The sequence below is a fragment of the Triticum aestivum genome, chromosome 4D (genome assembly GCF_018294505.1).
Source record: "Triticum aestivum cultivar Chinese Spring chromosome 4D, IWGSC CS RefSeq v2.1, whole genome shotgun sequence".
In the NCBI taxonomy this organism is placed as follows: Eukaryota; Viridiplantae; Streptophyta; class Magnoliopsida; order Poales; family Poaceae; genus Triticum; species Triticum aestivum.
Genome location: NC_057805.1, coordinates 189,210,848 through 189,220,568, shown reverse-complemented (window position 1 = coordinate 189,220,568; position 9,721 = coordinate 189,210,848). Strand labels below are relative to the sequence as shown.

At 46.1% G+C, this 9,721-nt stretch overlaps 1 protein-coding gene across 1 annotated transcript; it reads right to left on the bottom strand.

Moving 5' to 3' along the window:
* Positions 1-274: 274 nt before the first annotated feature.
* LOC123097250 (protein ESKIMO 1) lies at positions 275-2,706 on the bottom strand. The gene is made up of 6 exons (XM_044518951.1): positions 2,408-2,706; positions 1,893-2,278; positions 1,544-1,783; positions 1,274-1,398; positions 871-1,174; positions 275-769 (listed from the first exon to the last, which is right to left on the bottom strand). The coding sequence occupies exons 1-3, from the start codon at positions 2,513-2,515 to the stop codon at positions 1,657-1,659; spliced, it is 621 nt and encodes a 206-aa protein (XP_044374886.1). The 5' UTR covers positions 2,516-2,706; the 3' UTR covers positions 275-769; positions 871-1,174; positions 1,274-1,398; positions 1,544-1,656.
* Between the last annotated feature and the right edge of the window lie 7,015 nt (positions 2,707-9,721).

Below are 9,721 nucleotides of genomic sequence, written 5' to 3'. Positions count from 1 at the left end.
AAGCGTGTGCTATCAGCTCTGAAACATGGCATTCAGAAGCACGAGTAACATCTGATCCTTGAACAAACCATGCTGCCCTCCGTAATAAAATGCTCAAAACCAGATTTCATAAGAATAAAGTGCTATTAGAACAGAGGAGCTTATGTGTCTGTTCTGGATGTATTATAATCAAGGCAGCACCACTGGCATGGAGTTTCATTTATCTCTGGCACCTCACTTTGCTAGCAATGTAGAGATAAAATGCCATTACTTTGAACTTCAATGCAAAGAGCAATAAATCACCCTCAAGGAGAGTACTAAAACTGTGATCTTATAAGCAAATGTCCACATGTTTTGATAAGAAAAGTGATTTTGCCGAACATTTATAGATCAAACAGGGATATAGCCCGAAGATACTCTAGTTTTTTTCTTCTACATAAGTCCATAGTTCTCCAGGACATCAGCCGTCAGGAAGTACTCGTCAAGCTAACCAGATGTCGGCTCACCACAGAAGTAATTTTGCACACGTGAAGACTTAAAAAACAAAAAACAATGTCTTAAAAAATTGAAAGAAGCTACAGATATAAAGTGCAAAAAGGTACAAGTGGGGACAAAATTGTGGAATAGCTCTGATGAGCCACACATTTCATCAGAAACAACAGAAGTAAAATTGCTCAACCATATCAAGTTTGTGAGCAGAGCATATATAGTGGAAGTTTTTTACACACTTCCCACGGTGCTTCCGGTCCGCGAATGAAGCCTCCTCGTCCTCCTCGGACACAAGAACACACTGCATATATGAGGTCGTTCGCAGAGCGGTGTCACAAAACAGAATGGAACCAATGATCTTGTTCAAAAATAAAAAGAACCGAGATGAGAGAAAATTCATACGATGCGGCCGCTGCTGACAGGGGCATTGACCAACACCTCATCGGAGGGCACGTCTAGCTTCTTCTGCTCCTCCACCCGATGAACCCACACCAAAGCAAATAGGCAATCATCATCATAGCACCATTCTCACGGAAGAGCAACTGTGATGAAGAGAGGAAACAGGACGAACGGCTTGCCTGGACGTTGCTCTGAACTGAGAGGCCGATGAGCTTGGCTTTGCCGGTCTCGTTGAGAGGCGATGAACTTGCAGCCGAGGACGATGTGGAAGAGGAGGACGGTGACGTCGCCGCGCGACTCTAGGTGCCTGCGGAGAAAGAAAAGTTGAGATGTGATATCTTCAGACCAAGAACTATAGTTACAGGTTCAGATTTGCTTCAAATCATTCAGGCACAGCCAAGAATACCGAGATTAAACGTTCGCTTGCAGCCCTTGATGAATCCCAGGATCTTCTCGTCGAAATCGAAGCCGAGGTTCCAGATCAGGGACCCATACCCGAAGACCCGCACCACCATCTTGCTGTTGTTTCCCCTGCAGACGACAACAAACTGAGCGCACAAGAAGCCATTCCCCCAGCTCGAAAAATCATGTCAACATCGCCCCCAAATCAAAATCCCCAAAACAGTTCAAAAAATCCCAAAAAAGGTACGAGTAGACCGTAGGTGGATTCAGTTACCTGGCACACCGGAAAGAATGCCGCGGGTGGGTCGGCGGCGTGTGGGGAGGCGCGGGATGGGGATTTGACTCCTCTTACCTCACCCGCGTCTCCTCTCCTCCGCCTGCGGTCTTCTACGGTGGCCTTCTCTCGTCTCCTCCGCCGCGGTCCACCCAATTTGCCCACGTCTTGAGCACCTCCTTGTACGCCACCGGCCGATCCACCAGCGTGTACTTGTCCGGCAACGCCCGAGGATTCTTCCTGCAACCAGCAAGAATCCCTATCAATCATCATCATCTTCATCACTCACACCGATTCACCCACTGAACCAAGCAAGCAATGGAGGGAGGACGGAGGACGGAGGACTCACAACACTTTCATCTCGAAGTTGTTGAGCCACCAGATGTAGGTGTTGAAGATGAGGAAGTGGGCGGCGCGCCAGTGCCGGGTGTGCTTGGCGATGGACAGCCAGGCGATGACGCGGTCCACCACGCTGTGCGCCTGGGGGTCGTCCGAGTTGGAGCTCACCAGGAACGGCGCCCAGTAGAACTCCACCGTCGCGTTGTACTCCGCTGCGGTGAACACGTTGAGAGAGCCGTTGGGCCCCACGAGCTTGGCCAGGGACTTTTGGTCGCGCGACGGGATCGCCGACGACACCAGGCACACCGTCGACTCCCACTGGTTCTGGTTCAGGAGTCCCCCACGAAGATCAGCCTCTTGTTGCGCAGCCGCTCCAGCAGCAACCGCGCGTCGAACCTACAGCAAGATTCAATTCGGCTGGGTTGAGATCTACGAGTGCTGATGAACTGAATTGAATTGGGGATGGATGAATAGATGGATGCTCGGCCATGGCGCCCGAGGTACGGAAAGGGAAGGGGGTCGGACCTTGACGAGCAGCTCCATGGCATCGGGGTCACGGATCAGGGAGACGCCGGCGGCCTCCTGGTCCTGTCCCGGTGCTGATCGCCGCCACGGCCTGCTGGATCTCGCCATGGCCCGGAGTTCGGCGGGGGCGATCCCGGTGATAGGAATTCAAGCCGTCCTGCCCTGGAGACGCGGCAGCGGTGTCTCCCCTCGTACGGCGGCGGCGGCACCGAACGAGTTCGTACGTGGGCAGCGGCTAGGAAGAGTCGGCGGCAGGGAGATCGGAGATGAGATCGGGACGAGCGCTTTTTGTGCGGGGGGAGGGGTGGGGTTTTTTTCGGGTCCCTGCGTGGGATGGGGTGGGGCGGGGGAGGAGCCGAAAAAAAACCAGCGAAAATAAACCGCGAAGACTATTCATCAAGTCGTCCATTAGGAGTAGAGACAAGAGCGTGCTGATTACAAGTCACTTGATCCCGCTGATATCCTCGAGAGGCTAAACACTCATGAGTTCCAGCTTGCTGAAAAGAGAGATCTCTATGGTTCGAGCTATGGCAGATCACGTGCACTGAAGGCCAAGGCAGTTTCTGAGTCTGAAGATAAAGACTCTGACAGCAGCCTTGGTGATCCTGAAAAACTGAGCCATGATCTAGCATTGCTCATGAAGAAATTCCAGAAATTCTCAAGACGTGGTCGCTTTGGAAGACCCTCAAGGAGCAATGATTCCTCATCCAGTGACTACAAAAAGAGGCTTTGTCACAAATGCAAGAAACCAGGACACTACATTCAAGATTGTCCTCGGTGGGAAAAGGAATCAAAGAAGAAGAAATACAAGGATTACAGTTCTGATGATGCGAAGAAAAAGAAGAAATCCTCAAAATCTTCATCATCAAAATCCTCAAAGTCTTCATCTCACAAGAAGAGCAGCTTCAAGAAGGCTCGGGCATTCATTGGCAAGGAAATGGACTCTGAAACTGAATTTGAAGAAAATGAGGAAGAGGAGGCATTTGAGGATTCCGAGTCCGGTGTGGCGAGCCTAGCCCTCGCTACTGCATTCGTCAGCAAGTCTATCTTCAACACTGAAGAAAATGACCTCACCAACAAGGCTGATGAAGGAAATGATGACTACGCTCCCACCTATTGCTTCATGGCAAAGGGTGCCAAGGTACTCAAATATTCCTCATCTGAATCAAGTGAAAATGAATCTGATGAAAACCTTAAGCCTAGTTATTCTAAACTTGCTAAGATTGCTGTGAAACAACAAAGGGCCCTTGAAAAGGTTCAAAACATGCTAGACAAAAGTGATGATATGCTGGGTGAAGAAATGGATAGCACTAAAACCCTGACTGAAAATATTAAGAGACTTCAGACTAAGTTTGACAACCTTCAAGGTCATCATAACACTCTCTTGTCTGATCATGAGAAGCTTTCTTATAAATTTCTTCAAAAAAAGCAAGATCTTGAGAAGCTAAGAGTGAGTTATGAAGATCTTCAGAAGGAGCGCGATTCATTACTTGCTCAACAAATCAGCGCTGCTCAGGAAGAATTTGTTCCTCCATGTTTGAAATGCATTGAACGAGAATCTGCTAATTCTTGACATGAATGTTCAAATGCTACAAATTCCTCAACTGTCTCTGCTATCATTAATTCCTCATCTGAGAACATTGCTAGTATCACTAACGATGCAGGGCTGAAGGAATTGTACATGACAGGCATGTACAAAAGCCTCAAAGGGCATCAGACTCTTTGTGATGTGCTTAAAAAGCAGATCCTCAACAGGAACCCTAGGAAAGAGGGTATTGCCTTTGAGAGGAAACTCAATGCTGGTGGTACATATTGGAAGCCTGAGCAGTACCCTAAAACCTCATGGGTTGCTGCAAAGGGACCTCCAGTTGATTCATCTAATTTATCTGGCTTTACATGTGAATCTTCTCATTCTTCTAATGAGTCATTTGACTCCAACTACAAACTGTTTAAAACTTAGAATGGTGAAGTATTTGCTAGATATGTTGGCACTAACTGCAGGAACGGTTCCCCTATGAAGAAAATCTGGGTTCCCAAAAGGTGCCTTGAAAGTCTTCAGGTGAATGTCCTCATGACACCACCTGTGATGAATAGGAACCCCAGATCAAATTCTTCATATGGATCCAAGTCCTCATACGGACCAAATTCCTCACATGGATCATATTTCTCAAAAGGATCAAAGTCCTCATATGAACATCATCGTGCTAACAACTCTGTTTCGCAGGGAAGAGCCAAGGGCTATGAATATGAGGATTATTTTTCTAATCATTATGTTCATAAGTCCTCGAAGAATTTCTGCTTATTCATATGCTTACCCTAACTTCTCTTATGTGAAATGAAATGGATTGGCTTCTATGCCACCTTTCTCATATGGAGCTCGCAGAGTGATGAACTCTTTGCCACCCCTTCAGATGTGGGTGGTGAAGAAAAAGAACTAATCTCTTCTGCAGGGTCAGGTCTCCAGACGTGCTTGAACGTCTGAAGAATTTGCTGGAGACCTGAAGAGTGCCTGAAAGGACGCAGGCTAATCATGAAGAAATAAACTTTCATTTCTCACGTCCTCATACTGCTTTAACTGTTGCATTGCTTGATGAAATTGGTTTGATGAATTGTGATGTCATATTCTTCACTGATGAAGTATACAAAGTTCGTAAGCTGCACTAATTCATTTGCAGGATGATCAACCCAAAGCCACTGAGTGGGTCCTCGATAGTGGATGTACAAATCACATGACTGGTGACAAGAATCTATTGGTTGATGCTCCATTATCACCATCGCATCTGAAGCATATCATCTTCGCTGACAAAGGCAAAAGTCAGGTATTGGGTCTAGGTAAGGTTGCGATCACAAAGGATCGACACATGGACAAAGTCATGCTTGTCGAGTCCTTAGGATACAACCTCATGTCTGTCTCAATGCTTTGTGATCTTGATATGGTAGTTGTCTTTGGCAAGTATCGTTGTGTTGTGGTTATGGAAGCTGACAACTCCAAAATCTTCGAAGGCTTTAGGAGAGGAGACTTGTATATTGTTGATTTTTCTACAGGACCGCAACTAGCCGTGTGCCTACTTGCAAAAGCTTCAGAAGGTTGGCTATGGCATCGACGACTTGGTCATGCAGGCATGAGGAATTTGCACGCACTTGCGAAGAAGAAGCATGTCATTGGCATTGAGAATGTCAAATTCCTCAAGGATCACTTGTGCGGAGCCTGTGAAGCTGGAAAGATGCCCAAGGCTAAGCACCCAGCGAAGACTATCATGACCACTACTCGACCATTCGAATTGCTTCACATGGACCTCTTTGGCCCTAACCATTACTCAGCTGTCACAAATGACGCATCTCTCTATGGTCTTGTTATTGTTGATGATTACTCTCGTTACACATGGGTACACATTGTTACTTACAAACATGAAGTGCAGGAAGTCTTCAAACGATTTTCCTCAAGGGCTTCAACCAACTTTGGTGTGAAGATCAAGCACATCAAAAGTGACAATGGAACTGAGTTCAAGAATTCTGGTCTTGATGACTATCTTGATGAACTTGGTATTACTCATGAGCTATCTGCTCCTTACACTCCTCAGCAGAATGGCGTCGTGGAGCGCAAGAACAGGACTCTTGTTGAGATGGCTCGCACTATGCTTGATGAGTACAAGACGCCTCGTCACTTCTGGATTGAGGCAATTTATACTGCGTGCCACATCATCAACAGGGTATATCTTCACAAATTCTTCAAGAAGACTGCCTATGAACTCCTCACTGACAAGAAACCCAATGTGAGTTATTTCAAAGTCTTCGGTGCTAAATGTTGGATTAGAGATCCTCATCACAATGCTAAATTTGCACCGAAAGCACATGAAGGTTTTATGCTTGGTTACGGAAAGGACTCGCACACCTACAGAGTCTTCAACACCGTTCTTCACAAGGTTGTTGAAACTGTAGATGTGCGGTTCGATGAAACTAGTGGCTCGCAAAGTGTAACGCCCACGATGCGGCTATATCTCCCACGTGTCGAGGCACGACTTAGAGGCATAACCGCATTGTGGTTTTGTCGCAAGAAGGGTCATCTTCACACAATCCCATGTAATGAACAAGAATGGGATAAAGAGTTGGCTTACAATCGCCACTTCACACAATACATAAATATAATTCATACATCATCCAAAATACACACATAGACCGACTACGGCCAAGATCCAAATGAAAATAAGATAACCCCAAATGCTAGATCCCCTATCGTCCCAACTGGGCTCCACTACTTATCATCAGGAAAAGACACATAGTAACGACCACGTTCCTCATCGAACTCCCACTTGAGATCGATCCCATCAACTGCACTGGCATCGTCGGCACCTGCAACTGTTTTGGTAGAATCTGTGAGTCACGAGGACTCAGCAATCTCACACCCGCGAGATCAAGACTATTTAAGCTTATAGGAAAGGATGGTGTAATGAGGTGGAGCTGCAGCGGCAATAAGCATATATGGTGGCTAACATACGCAAAAAAGAGCGAGAAGAGAAGCAACGGAACGGTCGTCATCTAGCAATGACCAAGAAGTGATCCTGAACTCCTACTTATGTCATTCATAACTCAAACCGTGTTCACTTCCCGGACTCCGCCGAGAAGAGACCATCATGGCTACACACACGGTGATGTATTTTAATTGGGTCAAGTGACAAGTTCTCTACAACCGGACATTAACAAATTCCCATCTGCCTCATAACCGCGGGCACGGCTTTCGAAAGATAATACCCTGCAGGGGTGTCCCAACTTAGCCCATCATAAGCTCTCACGGTCAACGAAGGATAAACCTTCTCCCGGAAAGACCCGATCAGTCTCGGAATCCCGGTTTACAAGACATTTCGACAATGGTAAAACAAGACCAGCAAAGCCACCCGAATGTGCCGACAAATCCTGATAGGAGCTGCACATATCTCGTTCTCAGGGCACACCGGATGAGACATCCTACGAGTAAAACCAGACCTCGAGTTTCCAGGAGGGGGCCCCGCAGTCTACTCAGTTCGGACCAACACTCGAAGAGCACTGGCCCGGGGGGTTAAAATAAGATGACCCTCGGGCTCGCGAAAACCCGGGGGAAAGGCTTAGGTGGCAAATGGTAAAACCAAGGTTGGGCCTTGCTGGAGGAGTTTTATTCAAGGCGAACTGTCAAGGGGGTCCCATAAATCACCCGACCGCGTAAGGAACGCAAACTCAAGGAACATAATCCCGGTATGACAGAAACTAGGGCGGCAAGAGTGGAACAAAACACCAGGCATAAGGCCGAGCCTTCCACCCTTTACCAAAATATATATAGATGCATTAATTAAATAAGAGATATTGTGATATCCCAACATATCCATGTTCCAACATGGAACAACTTCAACTTCACCTGCAACTAGCAACGCTATAAGAAGGGCTGAGCAAAAGCGGTAACTTAGCCAAACAACGGTTTGCTAGGAAAGGATGGTTAGAGGCTGACATGGAAATATGGGAGGCATGATATAGCAAGTGATAGGTAGCGCAGCATGGCAATAGAGCGAATAACTAGCAAAGCAAAGATAGAAGTGATTTCGAGGGGTGGTCATCTTGCCTGCAAGGTTCTCAGAGTTGTCGAAAGCTTGATCCTCGTAAGCGTACTCAACAGGTTCATCGTTCACGAACTCGTCTCCCGGCTCTACCCAAGACAAGAACACAAGCAAACGGAACCACAATCAATCACGAGAAATGCACAAGCAACATGATGCAAAACATGTATGATATGCAAGATATGATATGCGATGCATATGCGTGCTCCGGAAGGAAAAAGATGAACAAGGCAGTAACTTGGCAAACCAAGCATGCCACTGGAAAGATGAGATGATTACGGTCGAAATCGATATAAAGATCACCAGAAACGGATGCACGGTTTGCAAATGGCAAGCAAAACAAGAATGACACGAATCTGCGATTAACAGCATGATAGCACTTAAAATGCAACAAGTAACAATGCTACAGCACCCCAACATAGCAACAAAGCACATGGCAGTAATTTACAGGAGATGTTTCACAAAAGGTGAACACTGAGCTATGGTTAGATCACAAGATAACAAGCTCAAACAAGCATGGCAAAAGTGCAAAAGATAACAGGTTCACAGACTTGGTGAAATTACTGGACATGGCAGAAACAACATCAGGTAGCAATGTTCAGAGCACGAAATCAACATGCTACAGAAACTTAACATGGAAAAACAAGGAATGGTAGTGTTCTAATAAATGCATATGACAAAAGTTCCTTACTGACCATAAGCCAAAAAGGACGAGAAGATATGATGGCAAGCATGTAAACATAGCAAGTTCCGTTAAGAGGTTTCAGACTTAGCAGAAAACAGAGCATGGCAGAAATAATAATATGAAGACCTCTTTGTGAGCTTGATGCACTCACTACAGAGCAATGCATGACAAAACAAGCATACCTACAGCAAGATGGAATGTTTATGAAGCTATCCATGGCAAGAACAAAAGCATAGCATGTATGGATCAACTACAACAAGCTTGGCAAAAAATGAATATCATGTTAAGGATCTGCCAGAAATATTTTATAGCAAAAGTAGAGCAAGTTTGAGTCATGCTATGGTACTCCATAATTTCACACAAGGGCAGGAATGGATCAATTACATCTATATCTACAAAACATTCTTACTGAACATCTCCAAAATATGCATGGATCTCTCTGTAGCATCAAGTTTACATGGCAACAAAATAACAACAGACAAGGACTTAAAGAAATTACCAAGTCCCTGAAATCAGAAACATTACGGTGCCTAGTTTGCATGCTTGTGCTAGTCACCACGGAGATCACAAAAATACATGGCATACACTCCTGGAAAGATGGCATGGCATACAACAAAACACATGTAGAGCTCATGCCCATAAGATGCACAGATTAAATGATACAAAAATGATAAATCTCCAAGTTCTGATAAGAACCAGCAGATAACAGCAACTAGCCCTCTTGCAACAGAGATTTGGGCATCAAGATGGACTCTAATGAACATGGTGCAATTGAACAAAATGTAGAGCATCACGAGACGAACAATTTGACATATTACACGCGCGAAATGGAGCTATGTACAGAGAGTTATGCAATGATGAACATGTGCATATGAAGTGAAAATGGAAAAAACTTAGGAAAAACGAGGGGGTCTCGGGTCAACCTCGTTGACCAGATCTGAAACCAGATTGGGGGAGCTCGGGCTTGGCTCGCCGGCCGGAGGAGGAGGCGCGGGGACGCCGGCGGGGCGGCGGAGGGAGAGGCGAGGAGGAGCTCGGGTGGCCGCC